This window comes from Delphinapterus leucas, chromosome 18, assembly GCF_059928025.1.
Source record: "Delphinapterus leucas isolate spDelLeu-1000000601 "Yukka" chromosome 18, BTC_Dleu_Yukka2, whole genome shotgun sequence".
Classification (NCBI taxonomy): domain Eukaryota; kingdom Metazoa; phylum Chordata; class Mammalia; order Artiodactyla; family Monodontidae; genus Delphinapterus; species Delphinapterus leucas.
The window spans coordinates 57,980,573-58,008,029 of NC_143146.1; the positions used below are offsets into that span (position 1 = coordinate 57,980,573).

A 27,457-nucleotide genomic window follows, 5' to 3' on the forward strand; every position below is an offset into this window, starting at 1 on the left:
CCACAGCATGTGGGGTCTTCCCAGACCAGGGATCGAGCCCGTGTCGCCTGCATTGGCAGGTGGATTCTTTTTTTTTTTTTTCTTTTGCGGTACGCGGGCCTCTCACTGTTGTGGGCTCTCCCGTTGCGGAGCACAGGCTCCGGACGCGCAGGATCAGCGGCCATGGCTCACGGGCCCAGCTGCTCCGCAGCATGTGGGATCTTCCCGGACCGGGGCACGAACCTGTGTCCCCTGCATCGGCAGGCGGACTCTCAACCACCGCGCCACCAGGGAAGCCCGACCTCTTGTTTTAAGTGCACTGCTTCCAGTAAATCTATTTGCTTTGTTTTTCTTTTGGTGAAGGTCAAGGATTTAAGGTGATCTGGCTGTGACATCTGTGTGCCATTTAGGGATTAGCTATACTTTCTGGTTTCTGTTTGCAGAATGAAAGGACGGGCCTGACTGATACAGAGCCTGTCTCCTAAACAGTTCTCTGGCTATTCTTTTTGGCAGTAGGTGGGTGTCTGTTAGGCCAGGGGTCCCCAACCCATCCATGGCCTGTTAGGAACCAGGCTGCACAGCAGGAGGTGAGTGGCGGGTGAGCAAGCAAAGCCTCATCTGTATTTACAGCTGCTCCCCATCTCTCGCATTACTGCCTGAGCCACCCTCCCCCGCATCTGTGGAAAAAGCGTCTTCCACGAAACTGGCCCCTGGTGCCCAAAGGTTGGGGACTGCTGTGTTAGGCCTTCATTTCTGTATATTTCCACCTTTATAACCAATGTAAATAGGTAGGATTTTCATTGCCAACTTAGTAGTTAGTGACCTGTGTATATTTGATGATATTCTTTAGATAGTGAAAAAGAGTTAAATAGCCTCAGTCCATAAGATAATTTTTAAAAATCTGCTTAAAAAATAACAAACTGTAGCTGTTCTCACATAAAGAGAAAACCTGTAGTTTGAGTTTGCCAACTCCTTGATAAAAGCATTTCTGACATCTAGAATGTACCCAATCTTAAATATGAATACTTTGTTTCTAAATGTAAAATTGAAAATTAAGCTTCTAATCTGAGCCTTGTATATTTGACTCTCTTCAGCAGATACCTTGTAATGGTTCTGAAATTAGTGGTTCAGAAAAGGCTATGTATGTCTTTATGAGAATAGAGACACTCTATACCAATTTAACTTTTTCATCTCCATGTGTTGTTTTGGCATAGTTCATTAGTTCGTTTATCCATTAATTAGTATATATTTTTTTACTTTATAGAAAGAATGTGTTCATATTGCTAGACACAGCTGAAAACTACACTTTAATGTTCCTTCTGATTTCTTGATACAGCAAATTGCACAGAGTTTAAAAGTTGAGCAGAAGAAGGTACCACCTTCAGAAGCTTTGTTTTCAGACGTTCAGTTAGAAGAAGCAGAGCCTCCTAATAATCTAACAAAATCTGGTATGTTATGATGTTTTAACTTCCAGCTTTTATTCATTCATTTAATAAACTTTTATTGAGGACTTGTCATGTCTCAGGCAAGAAAAACAGCTTGTGCCTTTGAGGAGCCCACGCTTTAGCAGGGGGAGATTGGCAAGCCACAGGCGTAATTCAGGGGTGACAGGATAAAGGTAGGCACAGGGCACTCTTGGACCGCGGGAAAAGGGCATCAGAATTGTGAAGGGGGATGAACTTTGAGTGCAGGAAGGCTGATTCAGTGAGAGGTGTGGAATCTGAAAGCTGTAGTGTTGATGAGAATGAGAGAGGTGAAATGAGGTTGTTTTAAGATAGAACCGCATGGAGGACGGCATACAGGAATGGAAGACCATGGTTGCTTTGGGGATGTCAGGTGGTTTGCTGTGTTTGGGTACAGGTTCCTGTAGGAAGGAGCAGGCAAAACAGGCCAGCTTGTGATAGGTGTCAGGTGATAATCTCATGGACTTTGAAATTCTACCTAATTGTACCATCAGATTTGCATTTTTAAAAATGTATTGAGTGCCTAGGACTCGGGTAAAAAAATTGACAGAAGCGTATGGGATAGCTTGGACTGGGGTACCTGTTAGGCAAGGAACAAAATTGTCCAAGAGTCACCCTGGATAACTGATGAGTTATCTAGACAACAGGCTAGATGAGAAGTAGGGCACCCCTTCTCCTCACCCCTCAGCTGTAAGAGTGACACTCAGACTCAGCTCCATGTGGGACTGACTGGGAGTCGGGGGTACTGTAACTCCATGGGCTTTAAAGAGCCCCAGCTGCCCCCAAATCCCCAGGCTTAGTGCATCATCAGTTTATTCTGAGTCAGCTCTGTAACAGTGGACACCCCAAATCCAGACTGCCCAACAGCCTCAGTGTTCCCCATCTGACAAAGCCGTTTTATCACGCCTGCCCTATAGGAAGAGAGACCATAGGGAGCTGAAATTTCCTCCTCTGGAATAGAACCCATGCCGTGTCCTAATACACATCTTGGTCTAGTTAGCCGCTTGAAGAGTTACTGGAGAGACTAGAGTACATTTCTGTCTTACCAACCCTGGCCTTGTACCTTTCCGCAGTAAAGCTTATTCTTTAACTCATGCCTGGCATTACATTAAGGTGTTGTTGGTAGAACTGTGGAGACTGGTTAGGATGTTGTTGTGTTTTTCCATCTGAAAGGTAAAGGTGGTTTGAACCAGGGCGTTGGTGGTGGGGATGGAGAGAAGTGTATAGATGAGGGATATAGTTAGAAGTGTGAATCAGTAGAATTTGGTGACGCACTAGATGTGGGGACTAAGGAAGATTGAGTAAGGTCCATGTGGAACAACCGAGAGATCTGTATTAAATGGATCTAGAGTTATGCTGTCCAATACGGGAGCCATAGAACATGTGAGATGTGGCTAGTCCGAATGTGCTGTGTGTAAATACACAACAAATTTCAAAGACTTAGTATGAAATAAAGAATAAAAAGTATCTTATTAGTAATTTTTATATTGATTATATGTTAAAATAATGAGATTTTTGATCTATTAGATTAAATAAAATATATTCAAAGTAGTTCCACTAGTTTTACCTTTTTTAATGTGGCGTTTTAATGTGTCACATTTATGATTCACGTAAGAGTCCTCTTGGACAGCACTGCTCTAGAGCTGTAAAGAGCCAGCTGATTCAGGGGTAAAGATTGAGGACCCTTGATGCTTCGGACTTGTATGAGATCAGCCAGGACAGAGAGAAGAGTGACAGTAACAGAAGTCTGGGGAGAGAGTCTTAGGAGCAGATGGAGGGAGGGGGTGCGCTGGGCCGACAGGGGAAGGACAGCCAGAGGGGTCAGAGGGTGTGATTAAGCCAGAGGAGGGGAGGGGTCGGCAGAGTGAATTGAGTAAAGAGGTGAGAAATAGGAAATGGGAGGATATCGTGGTTAGAGGGTGGGATGCTGAGTTTTCATGATTAAGAGGTGGAATAGTTTGGAGTGATAAGAAGGTCTGCAGAAAGTAATTTTGAAAGAAAGTCATAAGAAACTGTGTCTGGAGTAGGGGGTGCAGGGATGGAAGTGAAGGTCTTTGGAGTTGAGACGGGCAAGGATAACCATATGGGTCATCCCCATGGTATTGATGCTGTTCAGAATAGACATGGAATTTGGGATGGGAAGCAAGGCTCTGAGTCTGGTGGCAAGGGGAGCGAAAAAGAAAAGAACGAATGTAATCACTTCTCCTGCTTCCAGGGTATGCCAGAAGTGAGAAAATGAGATTGCTCTGAAGTGAGGCCTTTAAGTGGTGTGATGTTCATGTCATGGGAGTAGTGTCAGGGCAAGTTGGTGGAGGGCCCATGGTGTGAGGAGGCCGACGATGAGTGTCTTCAGAACGCATGGGCCTTGTTCTCTGCGTGGAGAAACGAGGGCAGCGGCAGGCTCGCAGAGGGAGAGTGGTGGGGACCCACGGCGGGAGCCGATGCAGAAGCCCTGCTACCGGGTTTGCTCAGCTCTTCAGAAGAGGCAGCCAGTAGGCACCTTACCTGGCGGCTTGCTGTGTAAATAAACTCCCCAGTCAGCTATTTTAGCTATTAACTCTTCTTCTCAGGAGAGTGAAAAAATGAACAAATAAGTTGACTTCTGGCTTTGAACTACATAAATACATTTTTTGTGCTAAACTTTAATTTGGGAGTACCTTTTTGGCTCTTTATTTTGAAGGAGGAATCCCGCAGATATCCTAATTCTTAGCACAACTAAGGATACTTAACCTCCTGAGTATTCCGTGATATAATTTGTCCAGTTTATTCTTTTTCCTTAAGAAATTTTTTTATAACGTAGGTATCTTAGTTTAAAGTAAGGCCAATGGAAGAGCTTTTTAAAATTCTACAAGTATTACATGCTTTTGAAAAACAACTAAGCTTACAGAACCGTGAAGTGAAAGCACCGGCCCTCAACATTGCCCTCTGCCCTTTCCTGCATAAATCCACTCTGCAAGCCCCAGTTCCCCTTCTGAGCATATGCAGATCTAGCTCTTTTTAAATTTTTAAAAATTTTGGCCACGCCGCATGGCTTGTGGGGTCTTGGTTTCCCCCACCAGGGATCAAACCTGGGCCCCCTGCAGTGGAAGCACAGAGTCCTAACCACTGGACTGCCAGGGGAATTCCCTCTAGCTCTTTTTTTAAAAAAGGAATTCTGTTTTGCTTGGCTTTACTTTTCTTCTTTTATTATTAAAAAAATTTCAAATAAACAGAATGATGCAATGAACCCCTGTGCCCACCACCCAGATTCAATACTTAACATTCTATCGTATTATGTATATATATTTTTGCTAATCATTTTAAAGTAAATTATTGTCATCATTGCCACTTTACCTTTGAGTATTTCAGCACCTCTCCAAAAAAAAAAAAAAAGGGCATCTTTCACAGAACCATAAACCATCATTGCACTAAAAAATTTAGTAATGTTTCCTGATGTGCTCTAATACCCAGTCCATATTTCAGTATCCCCTCTTGTCCCAAAGTATGGTCCCAGCTGCACTTGCCTGGCTCGTGTGAACTCTGGTCCCTCCACCAGAGTGATGGTGCGTCCGTTACAGACGTGTCTCTGCTCAGGCACGCCACCCGCCCCCCCCACAATGTTCCTCCTTACGCTTGCTGGGGCTGCCTTTTGGAGTGGGGCGGGTGGGGGGATGGGCACTCAGCTCTGGTCACTTGGGAATTACATATACTAAGTAGTCCTATAAGTGATGGAGTTGAGCACATGGAAGGCAGGCTGTCAGGCAGACCGGCTTCGATTAATCTTCCTGCTTAACATGCTTTGTTTTCTTGTCACTCCCCCACCTCCCGCTTGCTTCCACGTGACAGCATCTAGACCTGTCTCCTTTTTATCGGCTGCGTGGTATTCTGCAGTATGTGTATACTGCTCATGTAGTCCATGAAGATTATCGATCACAGTTTGGAGAGAGCAACTTGGGCTGAGTGTGTGACGCTGGAGTGTACATATGTGTGTAGTCACGTGCGTTCTTAGTGTGTTAAATCTCACCTGTCACTGATTTAGGCTCCCTTTGGCATTCTCGATTAAAGGCGAGGCTAGAGAAAATGGATACCTCCAGCCTTTGATAGCTAGTGAGAACTAACAGTTTATAATTGCTATGCAAATAAGACAGACCTCCGTGTGTGAAATGTCTTCTTCTCCATTTGGGATTTTAGGTTCAACCGAATCTCTCAGTCCTAGAGCACAGACCACAATTTCTCCAGCAGATCTTCATGGAATGTGGTATCCTACAGTTCGACGAACTCTCGTCTGTCTCTCCAAATTGTACAGATGTATAGATGTACGTGTGTAAATTCTTATATCTTTACTGTAAATTGCGTGCTCTTTCACTTAAAATATTTGTTTAATTTAAATTTTAAGATCTTGATATAATATATTTTGTTTGGTATTACATGAGAATAATAAGATTTTTAGATAACAGAGATAACTTTAAGATCAATCTAATTTAGAGATTCTTTTTTTCTTTGCGGTACACGGGCCTCTCACTGTTGTGGAGCACAGGCTCCGGACGCGCAGGCTCAGTGGCCATGGCTCACGGGCCCAGCCGCTCCGCGGCATGTGGGATCTTCCTGGACCGGGGCACGAACCCGTGTCCCCTGCATCGGCAGGCGGACTCTCAACCACTGCGCCACCAGGAAAGCCCCCTAATTTAGAGATTCTTAACCTGAGCATTCTGTAGACCCTCAGAACCCTCTGATGCAGGGGTCCCCAGCCCCCAGGCCATGGACCGGGACTGGTACCGGTCCGTGGCCTGTTAGAAATGGGGCCGCACAGCAGGAGGTGAGCGGGCCAGCAAGTGAAGCTTCATCTGCCGCTCTCCATCGCTCCCATTACTGCCTGAGCCACCAACCCCCGATCCCATCCGTGGAAAAAGTGTCTTCCACGAAACCGGTCCCTGGTGCCAAAAAGGTTGGGGACTGCTGCTCTAATGGGCTTTGGGTAGTCTGTGAACACCTTGAAGTTGTGTGTAAAATTTTGTCTGTATGTTTGTATTTGCGTCTTTCTGAGGAAAAGACCTATAGCTTTTATCGTTTCTTATAGGCGTCTATGGCTACAAATAACATTTAAAACTACTGATTAATTCATCTGTCTTAGTTTATAGATGAAGAAAAAGAGATGCAGAAAGGTTACGTCCAATGTCACATAGGTATAATATACATTTAGTACTAAATGCAACTACTTTAGTTTTGCACTCAATTTAAATCAGCTTCCTTAGCAAATAGTTGTCGGACTTCATGTTTCTAACCCTGGACTAATTTTAATTATTTGCTGAAATTAGCAGTACCCTTTTAGTTTTTTTAGCCCCAACTTATACTGTGCATTTATTTTAGGTAACATTTATTTTAAGCATTCCAGTTTAATGATATGAGTATCAATTCCTGAATGATCAGATTTGTCTACATTTATTTAGTGTCAGTGTTAAACCCAAAATAGTTTATAAAAATCAGTGATTTTAATTCACTTTGTTTGTTTGTTTGTTTTGTTTTGTTTTTTTGGCCATGCCGCACGGCTTGTGGGATCCTAGTTCCCCGACCAGGGGTTGAACACGGGCCACAGCAGTGAGAGCACGGAGTCCTAACCACTGGACTGCCAGGGAATTCCCTAATTCACTTTTAAAAAATTAATTTGATTTTTACAACTGAAACAGCATATAGAGAGAAGTGATTAAATATAATGGTCATGTAATGAATTGTCCAGATGCCACTGTTTCTTAAGAATATGGTTCAGAAGGGTACATGTATATCTCCTCCCACTCTGAGATGCGCTGTACCTCAGAGCCCTCAGGCCTGAGCAAAGTTGCACAGTTGACTCATTCGTTCATTAGAGTGCTCACGACTTGGTGTCTATTTTAAACTGCATCGTTACTGGAGTTTGTGCTTGGAGATTTTGAAATTCAACCAGAAAGTGCCTTTTGCTCAGTTCTGGGACTTCTAGGGGTGAGGCCAGATCACCTCTGCAGAATTAGATGTCTCAGCCTTCTGCCCAGAAAGGGGGTTTGGACATTGGCAATTTTTCTTCCCCAGGTCCCCCCAGGAGGTGTATTGAATGATGGTGTTAGGTTGGGATTCAGAAACTCCCTACAGTGGAGCCAGGATCCCAAGGGAAATAATGCAGAGCCACATTCCACATAGAACCCATTGGCATCACAGACCCTGGTGAAGTCTCTTAGGTGCTTAACAGGAATTTTAGCCAAACAGGAGGTAGGCCCAAGGACGTTACTCTGCCTATTTTTAGTTTCTGCCCTAGGCCTGCCCATTACAGTTTCACCTAGCTTACATCCAAGTCTTCTCCCTCTCTATCTTACCAATCAAAGGTGAGGAGAGACAAATCCAATGAAAACCCCATTAAGGCTGAGCAGGCGAAAGAGAGGGCCTCAATCTAAGCTGCGCATATTCGGTCTTCCTAGCAAGAGGCAGCCCTCATCTCTTCCTACTATACAGTAGCCTCATGAGAAACAGAAGTTAGGGAAGCGGTACAAAAAGAGAGTAAAGCATCACGTATGAGACCAGAGCCCAGAACAGGGCCTAATAATAAAAATTTTGCTCCTACCCATCCATCAGTTCCAAGGGAACTGACAGGAGTCCCTTCTGAGACCAACATCCCACACCTCTAGGAAGATATAGAAATGGCAGAATTAAATTAATCATGCTTCACATTCTATTTTGTAACCTGATTTTGTTTTTACTTAATTATGCTTTATAAGAATTGCACCACCTCCTATTTAGCATTCTTTGATTTCATGCACAGTGTTCTATAATTTAGATTTACTAGTATTTTATTTGTCAGCCCCCTATCATTGAACATCTGAGTTATTTCCAGGTTTTTTTGCTGTTTTAAATAATATTGTGATGAAGAGCCATGTGCATGAATCTTAGAATACAGTACTGATTTTACTAGGGGTACATTTTTAGAAGTGGATTTACTGAGGCTTTTTTTTTTTTTTTTGGCCATGCTACGTGGCATGCAGGATCTTAGTTCCCTGACCAGGGAGTGGAAGCTCAGAGTCCTAACCACTGGACTGCCGGGGAATTCCTACCGAGGCCTTGTTATAAAGTTGGTTTTATGTATCTAAAAAACAGCCTGTAACATGAGATCATGCTGGAGTGAGGGCTCCATGAGGTCAGAATCACATCTGCCTTGTGAACCTACCACTGTACTTCCAGCATCTAGCACAGAGCTGCATGAAATAGGTGCTCAGGAAATATTGTGGAAGGGTCACATGAGTGTTTTGGGAGATGCAAATTAGGAAACCATGTGCTGGTCTAGAAAGGTTGCATGGGAATAGGAAACTCCAGGAGGAATACTGGTAGTAATAAATTAATCCGTCAGATGAGGGCAAGCAAGCTGTACTCAGAGCCTACGATTTCCTTTTTTCTGTTTTTGAAGTGCTGCAAGGTGATGTTTCTCTTTTATTTCACCAGAGGGCAGTATTCCAAGGATTATCACAAGAAGCCTTGGCGGCCTGCGTTCAGTCGTTACTTGGAGCATCAGAGTCTATCAGCAAAAAGAAGGTTTGATAGAGTGTTAGATGAAATCTTATCGCCTATAGTAATATTGTGGGATGCAGCATTAATTTATAGGCACAGAAATTTAAAGCCATTTTGGCAGTAGGATTTGTTTAATATGATTTAATTTTGAGGCCCTTTGAGAGAAGCTAGTACTTCACTTTAGTGCTCAATAAAGACTGCTCTCTGTGAGAGTGCCAGGTTCGCTAAAGTGCCAGAAGTGATACTTAGGTTATAAATTCTATAGGATGAAGGTTTCTTGTTCTAGCCTTAGCAACTGGGAGGTACTGGACTGCTGTTTCCTCGGAATACCAAAACAGTGTTTTCAAGGAAATGTAGCAATTTATAATCATCCCTGCAATGACATTTTAAAGAGTTGAATGGCCTCACTTGGAGGGAATCAGCCAGTCAGTTTGGAAGACAGGCAGTTGTGGCCCGTGGGTTATGTGACTAGAAGTAGTTGCCATGATTTTGTAACTTAAGAGTTTTTAATCGAGAAGAAGGGGTCTGGGGCTGAAGGCTGTTGACGTGTGCTTCTCCCACGGCCCCTGAGACTTTTTTCAGAAGGTATGGTTCGGAGTGCTGCTCTACCTTGCTCTCCACTTAGAATACCTGTTGCCACCTACAGGGAGGAAGCTGTCCGGGGTGTGTCCAGCCAGAATTTCATAGCTGCTGGGAGTTTTCAAACCTGTGAACCTTTCTGGACTTCCAGGTTTATAAACTTGGTTTCTAACTTCAAGACTTTAGATAAATTAAAACCAAAAAACAGAAATCTCCTCACAAAAGAATTTGGGACCATAGAAAAGCTCTATCTTTGTTTGTGACCACCATATGCTCCCATTCCTGAAATCGAGAGTTGAAATGAAATTTTGACAGGGGGACTAGAAGAGAATGGAAAGTTAGGTTATAGACAGGCAGGTTGAAGTTTAAAAAGTATTTCCAAGTCTGAGCGCTCACATTTTTTTATGGTATGGGAGGTAGAATTAGGAAACGCTTGTCTAATATTAGGGAAATGGTTAAGTAAATTGTGGTATATTCCATATAGTGGAATATTACACAGACATTAAATTTAAAAAAATGAAATAATAAAATTTAACTTAAATATGTTAAGGCAAAAAAAAAGCACAGGATACAAATCAGATATACACTATGACTTTATGTAATGAACATACGTGTTAAAAAAAAAGTAACGGTGAAAGCTTTTGGGTGACTATAGATGATTTTTTCTTTCTTCTCCTTACACTTCCTTTACTTTCCACATTTTTTACAGTGAGTATGTATTTCTTAGATTATCAGAGGAAAAAAATGACCTAATTGAAAAAAAAAGTTCATATACTTATGTCCTCTTGTACCACTGTCCTCTTTTTAAAGGGGAGAGTGAAAAGCCTTTTGATTATTCAGTCTTTTGCCCTCATTGCCTGTAAGGCTATTCTCTTTTATTAACTCAGTTTCCTTCATATTATAAGGTGCTTAAGTATGTATGAGGAAGCCCTCAATTTGGTAATAATTAGCTAATTTATTTTCATGACTGAGTTTATGCTTTTTGCCTTTCAACTTTTAAAAAAGTCATCAATGAAAACGGCTTAATGTCTTAGAGAATTTCTTAGGGCAAGAAATTCTTCTTACATACTTAAATTGAGTACCTAGTATATCAGTAAACTAACACAAAGCTGGATCACAACAGCTTCAGTAAATTCAATCTATATTATACCATTTTCTCCATTGGAGCTGTTAGTTCTTTTGAAAATAGAGCAAGCATTCAAAATGTGTAGCATTTCCTACTTACCTAATGTTCTGTGTCCCAGAGTACAAAGTGAGTTTCCATCAAATAAATCGTACTTATATGTTGATTCTGTGTTTATTTAGGAGGGAGGGAGGCAGGGAGAGAGAACAGAGAAGAATCACTTTAATAATAACCTCTTTAAAGTTTATACAGGCACACCTCATCTCATTGTGCTTCGCTTCATTGCACTTCACAGATACTGCGGGGTTTTGCTTTTGTTCTTTACAAATTGAAGGTTTGTGGCAACCCTGCATTGCACAAGTCTATTGGCACCATTTTTCCAACAGCTTATGCTTATTTAGTGTGTCTGTATCACATTTAGTTAAGTCTCTCAATATTTCAGATTTCATTATTATATTATGGTGATCTGTGATCTTTGATGTTACTATTGCAAAAAGGTTACGACTTGTTGAAGGCTCAGACGATAGTTATTTAAAAATACTTTATCGCTAAAGATGGCTAGCATTTTTAGCAATAAAGTATTTTAAAATTAAGTTATGTACATTGTTTTTTTAGACAATGCTATTGCACACATAATAGACTACAGTATGGTGTAAATGTAACTTTTTTTTTTTTAATAAATTTATTTATTTTTGGCTGCATTGGGTCTTCGTTGCTGCACGTGGGCTTTCTCTAGTTGTGGTGAGCAGGGGCTACTGTTAGTTGTGGTGCATGGGCTTCTCATTGCAGTGGCTTCTCTTGTTGCAGAGCACGGGCTGTAGGCACACGGGCTCAGGAGTTGTGGCCCATGGGCTCTAGAGCGCAGGCTCAGTAGTTGTGGTGCACGGGCTTAGTTGCTCCGCGGCATGTGGGATCTTCCCGGGCCAGGGCTCGAACCCGTGTCCCCTGCATTGGCAGGTGGATTCTTAACCACTGCGCCACCAGGGAAGCCCTAAATGTAACTTTTATATGCACTGGGAAACCAAAAAAATTCATGTGACTAGCTTTGTTGTGATAATTACTTTATTGCAGTGGTCTGGAAGCAAACCCGTAATGTCTCTGAGGTATGCCTGTATTGCTTACTGAAGGACAACTTTATTCTTTTCCTAATGCAGTATAATTTCATTAAAAATATTTTCAAAGTAAGATTGCGTCTTGAGTAGCAGCAAGAAGGAGCAAACATAGCCTAGCTCTTCTTAATATACAGACTCTTTTCTGAAATGAGGGCCATGATTATTCACTATTTTGGGACTGGGTCGGAGCTTGGGAACTAAGCTTGATTCACAAGTCTCTTGTGGATGAGTCCTGAGAGGGTAGAAGGAAATGCAGGGCCTCTCAGGGGTGTAGGTAGTCAGTGCTCTGTTGCTGGCCGGATAATCCAAAATGGTAACCCCAAATCATTTTGCATTTGGAGGCTCCTTTTGTACTTCTGTATAAATATGAGTATTTCTGATACTCTGTGTATTGAAACCACTCTGACCAAACAGTGAAAGCCAGGTTCCTGAGAGAAACTAGGAAGCCCTGGGAGATCAGAGTCGTGCTCATACTTGGAGCTTTTAATTCCTGCTCTGTGCTGATATTGGACCACGTGGTTTCTTCTATTTCTGCACCAGGTTAGAGTAGATTTGCCTTCTCTTTCTAAATGCTTTGCTTTACAACCTTTTTGTCTGATTTACTTCCTTGGGTTTACTAAATAGAACAGGTGATAGAGTTAGTAAGAGTTTGAAGCAAGATTTTTCCAGATAATTCTAACATGGAAATATGGGAAGAGTTCATCGCACAACAAAGGAGTATTGGTACCATATAGTTAGGCTAAGGGCCATAGACCTAGATTAGATGAATGTTGATTAGTAACATGTGTTTTATGTGCGCCTATTTTTATTTCATCTGTGATAATATCCATTTTTCTGTCTTTCAATTTAGACTCAGATTGATGGACAGCTTTTCTTAATAAAGCACCTTTTGATTCTCCGTGAACAGATCGCTCCATTTCACACTGAATTCACCATTAAGGAAATTTCCCTGGACCTCAAGAAAACTAGAGGTACTCCATTGTCCTGGCTGGCACAGTTGGGTATGCTGAACCTGATGTGTCAGCACAGGTCATAGGTTTGTCATATGTTCATCTGCAATTTGCGTGCATGCTCTGCTTGCTAGGCGTGTTGCCCGTCAGCATCCTAGCTGCATCTAACTCGCTGGATCTTCTTTATGGAGAGAACTATATCTGGGCATCTCAGCTTGCAAAAGAGGATTACCTCTCTTAGACTCTGCCACATATTACCATAACCAGTTAAAAAGTGAAAAATCACTATAATAACTACCTAAGAGTGTCGGCTAATTGGAGTGATTTTAAACATTGCGTTGGGTTTGTTAGTTCATAGAAACTGAGACAGCCAGCTGGGTAAAATAGGAAGAGTACTTATCTAAGAGTCTGAGTCAGGTTCTGTGCCTGGCCCATCATTTCCTGGCTCTTGTGATCTTAAATGTGTGTTTTAGCTTCCCTACCCTGTGTAAAACAAGCAGAATCCGCTTGTCGTGATGCTCTCACCAGAGTATCAAGACCATTAAGAGTGAAAATAAATGAAAATACATATTAAAGTGCTTTTGTAAGCTTAAGGTGCTTAAATAAACTCAAGTTGTATTATTATTAAATCAGCTGGTCGTTAAGTAATCATGTAGATAGGGTCTTTGAGTTGGTAATAGACATGGAATCATCTTGGGAAAGGTGATTCATCCATCCTGATGGTTTGTTTCTGACTGAATTAACAAGTAATGATTTCTAAAAGATCAAAGTAGTTATTTTCTAAGATGTTGATCTTAAACAGTTAAGGATATACCATAAATATCCATCTCCTTTAATTACTTAAAAATTTATCTAAACTTTATCTTTCCTTAACCATTTCCAAGAGAATTAAGCTCTAACACCTTAAGCTGTCTGTTTATGGAATGAATGAATTTCTCGCTTATGTATTGGGGGAATTGAGAAAATTCATAGCCATTCAAATTACTTTCTGTATTCTGTGGTTTAGAGGAACTCCACATAATAGGATTTCCAAGAGGAGCAGGTTCTTACTTTCCTAATGACTGTGTTTATAAAATAGCGGACTTGATTTAACTCACCTGAGAGCCAAGTCATCTCATCATGAGTCATATTAAAACAGCTTATTCTTTTTCTCTTCCTAATGCACTCTCCTTTTCACCACAGGGAATACCTTTTGGTTCTGGTGACATTTATTTATTTATTTATTTATTTTTGGCTGCATTGGGTCTTCGTTGCTGCGCACGGGCTTCCTCCAGTTGTGGCGAGCGGGGGCTACTCTTTGTTGTGGTGCGTGGCCTTCTCACTGCGGTGGCTTCTCTCGTTGCGGAGCATGGGCTCTAGGCACGTGGGCTTCAGTAGGTGTGGCTGGCAGGCTCTAGAGCGCAGGCTCAGTAGTTGTGGCGCACAGCCTTAGTTGCTCCGCGGCATGTGGGATCTTCCTGGACCAGGGCTCGAGCCCGTGTCCCCTGCGTTGGCAGGCGGATTCCAAACCACTGCGCCACCAGGGAAGCCCTCTGCTAGTATTTAGATAGTAAGCCTGTATGTTATTCATATACTTTGTAATTTTGTTTTTAAACAGCAGCCAGATTTTCTGGCTTTTGCCCTTATAGAATGCATACGTTTTTTAGTTTATTCTCATCGGAGGCTGCCATCACGCAACCATTCTGGTTGATTTCCTGCTTTCCATTCAGTGTGAGGTGTGGAAATAGGGCCTTAACCTTGAGGAATGCCAGGCGCTGATAGTCCTTACTTTATTTAAGTAATGGGACGAAGCAGGGCTGATCTATTTTCTTTCGTATTTTTTCGAATTCATAATTTGTTGCTGCTTCGTTCTACTACAGATCCACTGAGGTGTGAGAAAATGAAATACTCTAAAATTTTGGCAAATTTTGGTATAAAGTATGTTTTCCCTAAAACCTTATGAGGGTTATGTAATCCTGCCATATGATCACCTACAATTGTTCAGGTTTCTTACAGAAAAGACAACAGAAACAAAGAGTCATTTACTAAAGCTTTACTCTGAATCTGATAGAGAGGTGTGTTTTTTGTGTTTTGTTTTCCCAGTAAGATCAGGATCAAGGCAGGGAGTACAGTCTGGTGTGTTCTTGTAAAACCAGGGTTGGAAGCATTTCATGCTTTGCTTTCTCCAGCCTGCCAAGGCAAAGCAAAGAAATGATCTTTTCTGACTATCACTTAATAATACTTGCTATCTTTACTTTTAAGCCTCTAACCTCTCATGACTAACGTTATACCTTATTGCATTTGAACATCAATGAGACCTGTTTGTACTTTGCATAGACTCTAATTAGTCTGGAGGTTAAGGGGTAAATATGTCCTTTTGGTGTTTTTCTTCTGGCTGACACATTAGTTTATTCTCTGCTTCAAATGAATAAATTTCTGTGCCAGCCAGATCTTAAACAAAGGAAGCTGGGTAAGTATATGAATTTTTCTTAAAAAACCTATTTAGCATCATAAAAGTAAAGCAGTGAAATTTTAAGGTATTGATTACCATTTATCCTTTTTCTTTTTTTCTATATATGAATAATTGTGATTAATAGTCATTTTGCAATTCTGAGTTCTAGAAGATAATTGTGTGTGAGTGCTGTAGCCATTGTTGGCACTAACCTTATCCACTCGTGGAGGTGACTTGGTGGAAATGAAACCCCTCTTGCTCTGTGGTAATAGAGAACTAGTGTATGTTTACACACTGAAATAGGAACTTGACTTCTTGTTGAAACTGTACATGTTCACTGGATGAGTAATTTTGTTTCACAGATGCAGCATTTAAAATCCTGAATCCTATGACTGTTCCAAGATTTTTTAGGCTGAATAGCAACAATGCCTTGATAGAGTTCTTGTTGGAGGTGAGAAGGAGTCTGTTTTCTTGGTGGTGGGAGATAAACGATATTCTTTACATGTCTGGTAATTTCTAGGCACACAAAAACAGGAGGAAACTGTCATCTTCTCTTTAAGGGTACTCCTGAGATAAGAGAACATTATCTTGACTCTAAAAAAGATGTAGACCGTCATCTGAAATCGGCCTGTGAGCAGTTTATTCAGCAACAGACCAAGCTGTTCGTAGAGCAGCTGGAGGAGTTCCTGACAAAGGTATAGACCTTGGTGCATATTGGGTAATTGTGAATTCTTCCCTAGATTGCATTTTGTTTTTGTTCTTTTTGTTTGTTTGTTTTTTTAATAGAAATCTATTTTTAATTTATTTATTTTATTTATTTATTTTTGGCTGTGTTGGGTCTTCAGTGCTGCGTGCGGGCTTTTTCTAGTTGTGGTGAGCGGGGGCTACTCTTCGTTGCGGTGCGTGGGCTTCTCATTGCGGTGGCTTCTCTTGTTGCGGAGCACGGGCTCTAGGCACGCGGGCTTCAGTAGTTGCGGCACGCGGACTCAGTAGTTGTGGCTCACGGGCTCTAGAGAGCAAGTTCAGTAGTTGTGGCGCACGGGCTTAGTTGCTCCGCGGCATGTGGGATCTTCCGGGACCAGGGATCGAACCCGTGTCCCTTGCATTGTCAGGCAGATTCTTAACTGCGCCACCAGGGAAGCCCCTACTGTTTCCTTCTGCCAAGGTTTTCATAAGAGGGTAATTCAAAATGCAATCTAGGGGCTTCCCTGGTGGCGCAGTTAAGAATCTGCCTGACAATGCAAGGGACACGGGTTCGATCCCTGGTCCCGGAAGATCCCACATGCCGCGGAGCAACTAAGCCCGTGCGCCACAACTACTGAACTTGCTCTCTAGAGCCCGTGAGCCACAACTACTGAGTCCGCGTGCCGCAACTACTGAAGCCCGCGTGCCTAGAGCCCGTGCTCCGCAACAAGAGAAGCCACCGCAATGAGAAGCCCACGCACCGCAACGAAGAGTAGCCCCCGCTCACCACAACTAGAAAAAGCCCGCACGCAGCACTGAAGACCCAACACAGCCAAAAATAAATAAATAAAATAAATAAATTTATTTTTTTAAAAAAAAAAGAAAAAGACAGTAAACCCATGTCTTAATGATTCTGTCTAAGAAATCACTGTGTTTCCTATTATGGAAGCTTTTTGGTTTGGACTTTTAGGTATGCTTGCAGAGTTTTTCAGTTTTAAGAGAAAGTGTGCAAATATTGCAAAGTTAGTTATAACAGACCTCTGGTTAGCTCTGTTCTCTTTATCCACATTGTAGGGACCTGCATGTGGTCTGGGACTCCCACTTTTCCTGGATTAGGACCTGCATGGCAGTAATCACAGTCCTGTCTATCAGGGTTTCCTGTTACTTAAATGGGTGATTTATTTTCCTCTTTGTTTTACATGCTATTTTTCCCTTTCATTTTGCGTAGATAATTGAGAATTGAAGATTTTGTATCATTGCATTGTTAATTACCAGACATATGGATTTATAATAATCTGTCTATTTCTCTGTCTCCTAGCTAGAATCCATCAACTGGCAGATGCCAGCAAAGGCAAAATCAGATCATGGCAGTTTTGACTTTTACTGTTGCAACGTAATCATTTTTTAAAAAAACCTAAGTGTTGTTACTAAGGACTTACCTCATAAAGATCTTTAAGAAGTCTTGAAGTGAACTTTCATTTATTAAGCCTCTACTGTCTGTCCAGACTTGTGTTAGAGGACATTAAAAAAGAATAAAAATATGACCGCCCTCTCTCTCAAATTTACTTATCTAAGTCTTAACTGGGGAGACATTGGTAACTTGTTGCTGGGTCCTGTGATAAAGACAGAAGAAATTAGTTTTTGAAAGTAAGAAATGATACCAAAAAAGCAAATATAGAAATGTTAAACTATTATTTATCATTGAGGTATATTACTTGTTTAGTGGCTTTTAGCCCATTCATCAAGTATTTGGAATGTGTGTGTGTGTGTTTTTCCCCACCACAGAAATATAAAAGGAGGGTGGTGTAAATGTTTTCTCCCAGCTTTTTGATTAAAAGAAAAATGGTGCAAGTATGGATATTTTGTAAGTTACAAACCAGTCATCATAGTTTTTACTGAAATTGTCCTCATGGAAAACTAGTTTGTAGATTGTAGTATTTTGGGGAGAGCACCCACTGGTGGGAAATACTGTAGATGAATATTTTGCAGTAACAGAGCAGCAGAACGAATCTTCTGATATAAGCAAGTTGGTTATAATGAAATCTGCCATTAAAGGGTTTTTTCTAGAAAAGCACAGTTTTCCTAGAAGTCAGGAGAATGAAAATTCACTGATGGTAGTTGTCCAAGTTGACCTTAGTATAAACTTGGTAAATCTGGTATAACTCTGGGCATTTGGAAGATTCTGGACACTACGAACATTCTTTAAAAATTAGAGGTTTATGTAGAAAATATGTATTCCAAGTCTGAATTATGTAATGGCCCTCCATGGACATGCTGCACATCTATAGCAGGGACCCCTGTATAGCTGTTCATGCACCTCTTTTTATATTCCTCTCAGTATGGGACTGGGAGAGGGAAAGGCCCTGCCCCTAATCATTGAGAAGCCGTTCTCCCTCACCCGCCTCTATCTGCTCACTCTATGTTGACCTTACTCAGATTATTCACAGTTGCCTCATGTTTCCTTTTACAACCCTGGTCCCTCACTGCTCCTTACTGTTCAGTGAGAATCTTTAGTAGATACTATGGCTTAGAGGACCCGACATCCCTCTTATGTTATCTTATTCCAAATTTAGGTTTCTTCCCCTGTCCTGTTGGCATAGAGTGGGTCAGAGGTAAAGATATATACGCACACACGCGCACAAGCACGCACACGTGCATTGTAAGCACTAGAGTTCATACAGATATACGTGATCATTTAAGACATTATTTCTTAGAGTTTGTGGACCAAACATTTTTCACGTTTCACCGGGTCAATGTTACTAGTATTCTGAATAGCAGAGACAGAGTAAATGATTTTAAAACCTTAAAATAATTTTCTTTAAAGGTAATTGTGCAAGTGCAGAATCTTATACCCCTTTTATTTTAATTGGCATTGTAAGGCAGCCAGTTCTTGTACTTTGATAAATGCTCACAAGAAAAGCAGTATCCATAGATGCAGAAAGGAAACAGTATTTCATCTTTCATTTGGATGTATGCTTGTAGGACTCAGTATTTACTATTTGGATGTAAGCTTCATCAACAAAATGTCCTCAGCTTGTTTCTAGGTTTGGATTGATTTTTAAAATATATATAGGTTTGCCTAATAAAACAAGCTGTGAGAGTGTATAGAGAACGTTCTTAGGTTGTCAGAAGACTTGTTTATTGAGCCTGAAGACTCCAGGTGTGATTCTGGTCCCCTTTCACCTGTTGTAAATTGGCTTTTTAGTTTATGTAGCTCCTTCCTTGAGCTCTCTTTTTTGAGAAGCAGTTAATGAAATTTCTTGAGAACAAGAAAATTATAAAATTTTATTTTATAAAATAATGAAATTTCTTGAGAACAAGAAAATGGTTCTAGAAGAACTATTGCCTTGTTTCTTGCTCCTTGAAAAATAATCTTTTCTCTCAGTATTTGAATGGCCCTAGGGAGTGTAATACTGTTCTCTAAGTGTTGGGGGTGGCGGTTCATATCAAAACATTTGGGTCAGTTGTTTTCTAAAACTAAAAAACTGTCGATACTTTTTTTATGTCCTAGACTTTTATTGTACTGAATATTGCTTGAAACAAACTCTTAAGTAGGGCTTGGAATCGTCGTGGGTGTAGTAGAAAGAGCAGAGCATTTCGAGGCAGGAAAGCTGAGCTCTGCACCTCCTGACTGGGATGGTAGTGGTCACTTAGCTTCTCCAAGCCTCAGTTTCTAATCTCTACAGTGGAGATAGCTATTGCATCCTTCCTCCCTACTTAAGGTTATTATGGGGACCGAAAGATGATTTTATATATATAAACATACTTTGTCAGTGCTTGAAGAAGTGTTATTTTATAGTAAAACGTGACAGATTTGCAGTGAAGATTTTGCTTTTGCAAAAAATCTGAATGAAAGCATTTTAAAGGAAGTATAATTTCATGTTTATAGCTAAGCTAAAAGTGTTTCCCCTCGTGGGACCAGTTTATGCTAAAAACTCAGACTTGTATTCCTCTCAAGCAGTTTGCTAAAGTATTGCAAGTTTATTCTTAATGTTCCCTCTGAAGTGTTATTAATTTCCTCAGCAACACTACAAATTAATTTCTTTTCCTCGGCATAGTGTGTGTAATAGAATTTGACCTATAAATTTAATTTCTGTTCACAAGGAGTTATAACCTAATGGGAAATCAAGATGGAAAATATGTAAACATTAAGATGTATACAGCAATGTCATTATGAGACAATGGGTCTGTCTTCATCCTGTAGGGTTTTAAAAAAGATGGGGCTAATTGGGGAAAACTGCTGAAGAAAATGCTCCTTGAGGTTTAACTTAAAGATAAGTATATTATCTAGGTAGTAAATAGAGATGAGTATACAAGTTTGTATTTGCTTTTAGTATAAAAATAGTTATATACAATGTATGTCTTTATGAAATTGGTTAAATTCTGGAACAATCAGTGGCATAACAGCCAGCCATTACTATTAAAGCATAACAATTAGATACAGAAAAATGTCCAGGATTTAGATTTAAGTGGAGAAAAAAGTTTTTAGAGCACTGTGTTCCTACTTATGTAAATGTAGACACATTAGTATGTTTATATATTTACGCTGGGAAATATTTGGGATAATATACACTAAACATGAACATGTTTTTCTTTAGCATTGTCTAACCTATAATCGTATGTATGACTCACTTTTAAAAGCTGCATCTCACAATAAAAAGTAAAGACACAGAGAGGAATTGAGTGACAGTGGAAAGGGGTGATTTTATATACATGGCAACATGAGCAAAGGCCTAGAGTGGTCCAGGAATATGAACTTGGTAGAAATAGAGAGAGGGCTGGAGAGACCTGAGTTAACATTATATCCTGTCTGTGCCCATCTTCTGCCTAAATATTTGTGTGGCCTTCTTTATGAGAAATCTAAAAAGTTGGTATTCAGGTTTTTCTAATGAGACTGTCTGCTGAGGCCGAGGTTATGGCCTGGACCGTTGGCACCTAGCCGTCCATTTTTTGTTTGTTTGTTTGTTTGCGGTACGCGGGGCTCTCACCGCTGTGGCCTCTCCCGCTGCGGAGCACAGGCTCCGGACGCGCAGGCTCAGCGGCCATGGCTCACGGGCCCAGCCGCCCCGCGGCATGTGGGATCCTCCCGGACCGGGGCACAGACCCGTGTCCCCTGCATCGGCAGGCGGACTCTCAACCACTGCGCCACCAGGGAAGCCCCAAGCAGTCCATTTTTTACAGATGTTTTGTGCATTTCTGTCCTTCACCCTCCCTAGCTACAGCCTAGCCGCACCGTAATTTGCCATCTTAAGAACATTCTTGTCCAAAAGCTGAATGTATGGTTTTGCTTCTCTGTACTGATGCTGAGAAATGAAAAGACAGGTGAATAGAGGGTGGGCATCCACTTCTTGTACCTAGAACACTGGCTAGTCAAATGTGCTTTTTGATGCTATCTGAAAATCTTTTTTTTTTTTTAATAACATTCTCTCTGCCTGTAACGAAGAAAAGGACCCTCTAGGTATATAAAGGAGATTTTGTCCAACTGCTGTGACATTTTTCTAATAACATACGATAGTAATTTAATGTTAACCTAACAGTCCACTGAAAGAGAGGCCTGTTTTGTGTTGACGTTTCTGTTGGTCTTCATTTTTGTCTTCCTACCCTGAAATGTTTCAGGCTGAATGCCTCAGGACATTGGTATGGTTTTCTTTTTGCAAAACAGTGTATGCCTTGAAATCACAGAAGAAGTTTTGCTAAAATATTTTATTGGTTGTAAAGGACTATGAGATATGATGCATTTTCTTTTAGGGCTGCACATTTGATTATCATTATTCTTTCATACGTTCAAATGGTGTATCTTTTGAGAGCAGTACTAGTTTAATTTGTCATCAGTGAAATGAAACTTTTTTCCTTTTGTCCCCTCTACTAGGTTTCAGCACTAAACACAATGGCCAGTCAGGGAGGACCCAAGTATACTCTCTCTCAGCAGCCTTGGGCTCAACCAGGTACCCACGTTTTACTGTTTGGGATTTCTTTTTTTAGGATGTCAGTTAATTTGCATTTATATAGCTGCGCTCCGACAGCTTGAAGTTGGTTTCCTACTCCTGCTGTGGTTTAGGTTAACGCAAGATTCATTTTGGAGCTGACAGGTCTTAATTGAGCCAACACGACTTGCATTTCAGCAAGCATCCCAAAAAAGGAAGAATTAAAAAATATATATATACACATGCCCGCACATACATACATACATACATACATATACATACACACACACAGTTAAAAATAAAATGTGGCTTAGATGGAAACGCTTTGAGTGTGATGGCTTCTGTACACTTGATTTTCATTGTCTTAGAGTGAAAATACTGTGTTTGGTAGTATGAAGTTAATGGAGAGAATGCCGCTGTTTCCAAGTATTATATGAGGAAATGTTGGACATGACATTTTAAGCAAGTTACATCCTCTTTAATATTTTAGAGTGTTTGAAAAAAATTATAAAAATGTGGTGTCATTTAGGAGTTGGCAGGCTCCATCATTGATTGGCAGAAGTGCCGGAGATGTTTCCAGTCTTAACTCTTTCCTAAATGTAAATTTTTTTGTGCGAGAAGGTGTTTTCTTCCCTCTTTAACATTAGACATTGAAAATCACGACTAGTTTTGTGGGTTATTTTTGGTCCATGTTGTGACATTTTAAGTTGTCATTAAACCAGAATAAATCATTTTGTTAGATTGATACTTCTGGCCATTCCCTGGCCCATATTGTGATAGAGATCCTTTGAAACTAAGAAGGGCAAGATGCCAAAAGAATCAGTGTTTTAATTATGGGTGAGCTGTGTCCGAGTCGGTAGGAAGCTTTTTGCTCATAGTGAGAGAGATCCAAAGAATGATTCTGGTTTAGCATCCATAAAAAATTGACTGTCTACAGGCACCCAAAACTGGAATTAGGTTTTTAACGTGATTGGTTTCCCATAATGAAAGAATGCATGTCTGTCAGGTATTTATTTCTTTTGGGAAAAAGAACTGAGGCCATTCTAAAATTTTCAGTTATTTTTATTAGTGCCTCAGGTTAACTTGAAGTTGAAGTAGAACAAAGAAGTTGTAAGAGTAGCTATGTATCTCCTAGGAAGATTTGTAAGCATAGAGAATTATCACTGGTATTTGAATGGAAGGCAGGATTTTATTTCAAAAATTTGTCATGTGAACTTGGATGATGTCAATATAGATTTGCATTGATTTGCTTTATTTTGCAAATAAACTTTGTGACATGCTTTAGGCCTTTTGTTTACTGTGATGGAGACAGTGAATATTATACTGGCTTTATTATTTTAAACCTTTGTGTTGTATATGAGATTGAAATCTTTGCCATCTTACTAAAGGACAGAGAGCATCCTTCATGCGGTAGTATATTCTGTCAAGAGACAGAAAACCAGTCTTTTACTGACAATACTGGAAATTCTAACCATAGTGAGCCTGGTGGTAATCACTTGTTCTGACCCCTCAGGGTCAGGAGCAGGCTTGTCAGGCTGTAACTCAGCACTGATTCTAGAAGGAATTCTAATCATTTTTGGATTAATTGGGCTATTGGCTCAAGGTTTGTCATTTACAGAGCTTATTTAGAAATAGGACCTGATTTTATTTTGAACGTTAATGTAAATGAAACTCTTGGGTGCAATAAATCTCTCTTAAAATAGGTAGAAACCACCAAATTGTCATAAGTATAGTTAGTACAGATAAGCCCAGGGGCTTGATGCATAATTAATGTATTTTCTTTCCCCTTTGGGAAGATTCTCTTCTCAAAATAGGCGCTGTCATTTTCTCAAGTGGAGTCCTAATAGATCTCCTCGGGTTAGGGGTATTGTGCTCTTAAGTATGACTAGAATTGTCATTAGTAAAGCAGGAGTAGATGAAAGGAAACCGACAGAAAGACTAGATGAAATAGGGCTTGCTGTTTTGTCATTTAAAACATTTTGTTTCTTTCTAAGTGAGGAGATCCTGGCAGATGGAGCAGTGACACTTCAGTTTACCTAGTTGTTGTATCTTCCGTCTCATTTAGCCTCAAGGAGCTATGGAGTTGCTTTTTCTTGATCTGTAATACGAGAAGCCCACACTTAAATGTCAAAGATTTTTAAGTCTTTGGGGTGGGAGCACCAGGGACAGTCTAGAAACTTATCTTGGGCCCCCAGAACCCGGGGTTAGTGGTTCATGCAGACTTGATCACCTTCTTGGGGTCATTCTGTGCTAAACTCACAAGACTGAGTTATAGTTAGGATGCTAATTTGTTAATTACTCTGGGAAATATACCTTTTTAAGAATTAGGATACTTTATTTACAAGGCTCCACATAAAACTGGGCTCTGAAGACTCACCAGTGATCCCTGAAGTGTGTTAGTGACCATAGGACCAGAGCCCATGGAATTAATTGTCTTAAAGGAGCTTTCATCTGTTTATGAAAAATAAGGAATTCTTGGATTGTTTGTTCTTTCTTCTTGAGAGCATTGGCAGTTTCTCACCCTGCTCTTACACGACCCTCCTCAATTAAAAAAAATTTTTTAACATGGTATAAAATTTGAACTGTGGAAAGGTATAAAAAGAGAATTCTGTTCTCCACCTCTAAACTAGTTCTCTCAAAGGTAACCACTATTAATGGCGGCTTTCCCAAAATTATGTGTATTCTAGCATATATGGACTTGAAACGTGTTATACAAATAAGATTATACTATTGTTACCTGAAAAAACGGGTTTGCCTCTTGGTGGGTATTGAGCCAAAAGACACAACCAAGGCAAAGAGTGGGAGAAGGAAGGATTTATTACTTGCAGCGAGGAAGGAGAACACCGGGGGTCTTTCCCAGAGCAGTGTCTCCCCGAATGGCAAAATTGGGGAAATTTAAGCTAAGGGTACATGTATTCATGAAGGGGCTTGAAGAGAGGAGAATTCAGCATTGAACCGGGGCAATGGTTGACAGAATCCAAGCTTTAGTTAACTGAAGTCACGGGGGTCAACAGCATCGTTCCATCCTCCACCCGAATGGGGGCCTTAGTTCCTGCAGAGCTCAAAGACGTGCATCCGATTGTTCTCTGTATCCCTTGAGGAGGAGCTAGGGCTGTTTCATTACCGACCTATTGTTTCTTATTACTTTTCCTGTGTTCCTGCATTCCCTCACTTCCCTTAAGGTCATCAATTACTGAGACCTGTTAAAGGACAAGCATTGTGGCCAGGCTGAGATCACAGAATGGTTTAGGCCAAAATGGCTTCTCTTACGTTAAGAAAGCCAGTCCTGGTGTTCCTTCTTCGGGGGCCTCTTACCCTATCTGCTTACAAAATATCCCTTACTTTTTTTTTTCTTTAAACCACTTATTCTATATCTTGGAGCCCTTTCTATACCAGCATATCCAGCTCTACCCATTCTATTTAATGGACGTGTAGAATATATCACTAAAGCATAATTTCTTTAATAATTCTATTAATAGATATTTAAATTATTTTTAGTTTGTTTTTCCTTACACTCTTAATAAACACACATATCTTGGTATTTTGTAAATATGTCCATAAGGCAAATTTCTAGCAGTAGAAATGTTAAGTGAAAGAGTGTGTGTATTTTCAGTTTTGCTAGACGTTGCCTAATATCCCTTCCAAGAGGGTGAACAGTTTATACTCCCGACAACAGTGGATGAGGGTGCCTGTCTCCCCACACCCCTGCCAAGTGTGGATATTCACAACCTTGGTAATTTTTACCAATCTGAAATATTTCAGTTGTTTCACTATGCGCTTCGTTAATTATGAGTGAGGTCAAGCATCTTTAAAATTATTAATCAGCCTTTTCTTTGATAGCTTTCTAGGTAGTTTTCTCTTTTAGATACTTCATACAGATTGCGACTCCTTTTCCATTTGTACTTCTTTTCAGGCACTACACCTGGGCTACTAATTATATCAGTTACAATTTTCTGGAATTCTTTTCCTTTTCTGATAATACAATATAAGAATGTAACAAGTGAATTTTTAGTTCCCATTAAATATGTGTGGGTATTTTCTGAATGATCTCATAAGACAGGGAGCATCTCTTACTGTGAGTCAGTTCTACAAACGAATAAGCTCGTTCATTACGAAGTAATTCTTACTAGTGCTTCTCTGCAAATGACCTTTTATTTTACCTTACACCTTATCTCCAAATGCCGAAGGTTACTATCCCTATGAATGTCCTGAGCCATGGCGGCGGTTGGGGGGGGGGATTCTTTTTCTGTTTAGCCCATGGGGTTAGAATTTTGTATACAGTAGGCACTTAATGAATGTTTATAGGGCTTGTGATTAAACTTGATAAATAAATAAGAAAAGTGAAAGAAATTCTTTGGGGAAGTAAAGAGTCTTCTTTTGCTATTTTCCTCTCCTTTTATTCCCCTCTGAATTAAAATGGAAATGTTTCTTCTGTTTTTATTTGTGATACTAAGGAGGTTAATTTCTTTCCAGCAAAAGTCAGTGACCTTGTGGCAAGTGCCTACAAGACAATAAAAGCAAAGCTGCCCCTGACGTTGAGAAGTATGTCATTGTACCTATCCAATAAAGATACTGAGTTCGTCCTGTTTAAGCCAGTTAGGGTGAGTGTCGTGATCATCTCTTTGAATGTTGGCCCGTCTCTTGGAGTATTCTTGCCTTGTGTACCATTTTCCTCTTCCTGTAAACATTTTGAAATGTTGGTCTGCTATTCTAGTACAGTTGACTAAAAAGCACTGTGATTCTTGAAAGACTTACAAAGCATGCATCTGTCTGATTATATCTCCCCGACCTCGCCCCCAGCCCTCATTTTGTCTTAATTTCCTTATGGTTACCTGTGGCACAAGGGTAATTTCTACCTAAAAGTAGAAATCAGTAAATGAATAAATAAGTAGTCAGACCCTCACATGAGATGGGGCCCAGCACTTGTGAAAGAACAGCATTTCAGGAATTATGTCGGGCCCAGCACTTGTGAAAGAACAGCATTTCAGGAATTATGTCCCATTTTACTGGTGAGCAGCGGAAATAAATGGCTTGCAGCGGCCATGGAGGGATTAAATGTCAGAGCAAATTTAGTACTCATAGCTTCCAGCTCTGTGTTGAGCTCACATCTTTACCCAAGGCGCTGGCTGATTTTTAAAGTACACTTTATGTGTTTGGGAACTTTATTATCTTCTGTGGAAGAAATTGCTGCGGAAGACTGTTACTATTCTCTGCGGGGGACAAGGCTTGCTAGAGTTTAGTTTTTCCAGTAAGTCTTATCTGATAAGTCTTAGACAGGTAGTGCTTGCATGTGAAATATTAATGCAAATTGAACGTCTTTGGTAATGCCCTAGAAGATACATTTCCTCCACTTGTTTTGGCACATAGTAAGATTGAACTTTCTTAGTTATTCATATTTAAGAAGACTGACTATGATTTCAGTGACTCATGTAATAATGATTGCCTCTTCTTCTTTCTAAGAATAATATTCAGCAAGTCTTCCAGAAGTTCCATGTCTTGTTAAAGGAAGAGTTCAGCCCTGAAGATATCCAGATCATTGCTTGTCCTTCTATGGAACAGGTAATCCAAAGTCTGAAGATCCTTGTTACTTTTATAACCTTTTAGTTATTTTACTTGAGTACGTAATATCTTTGAGTAACTGTGTTTTAGTTGTAATTTTAAAAATTGTACGTTGTTTTATTCTGATGAACAAGAGTTAAGCTCTGAATT

The 27,457-nt window shown here is 40.4% G+C and overlaps 1 protein-coding gene across 11 annotated transcripts in view; it reads left to right on the forward strand.

Moving 5' to 3' along the window:
* The window catches only part of COG3 (component of oligomeric golgi complex 3), a 57,519-nt gene that overhangs the window by 23,493 nt on the left and 6,569 nt on the right, over positions 1–27,457 (forward strand). For 3 of the 11 annotated variants that reach the window (XM_089899524.1, XM_089899527.1, XM_089899528.1), the window contains 9 exons: positions 1,316–1,427; positions 5,613–5,737; positions 8,880–8,969; positions 12,610–12,730; positions 15,503–15,591; positions 15,701–15,835; positions 21,694–21,769; positions 26,222–26,349; positions 27,209–27,307. In XM_089899524.1, coding sequence (XP_089755650.1) covers positions 1,316–1,427; positions 5,613–5,737; positions 8,880–8,969; positions 12,610–12,730; positions 15,503–15,591; positions 15,701–15,835; positions 21,694–21,769; positions 26,222–26,349; positions 27,209–27,307 — 975 coding nt within the window. Of the gene's footprint in view, positions 1–1,315; positions 1,428–5,612; positions 5,738–8,879; positions 8,970–12,609; positions 12,731–15,502; positions 15,592–15,700; positions 15,836–17,142; positions 21,770–22,116; positions 25,482–26,221; positions 26,350–27,208; positions 27,308–27,457 lie in introns of those variants that run through there. The other 8 variants (XR_016388690.1, XR_016388689.1, XR_016388688.1 and 5 more) reach the window with 8 other exon arrangements.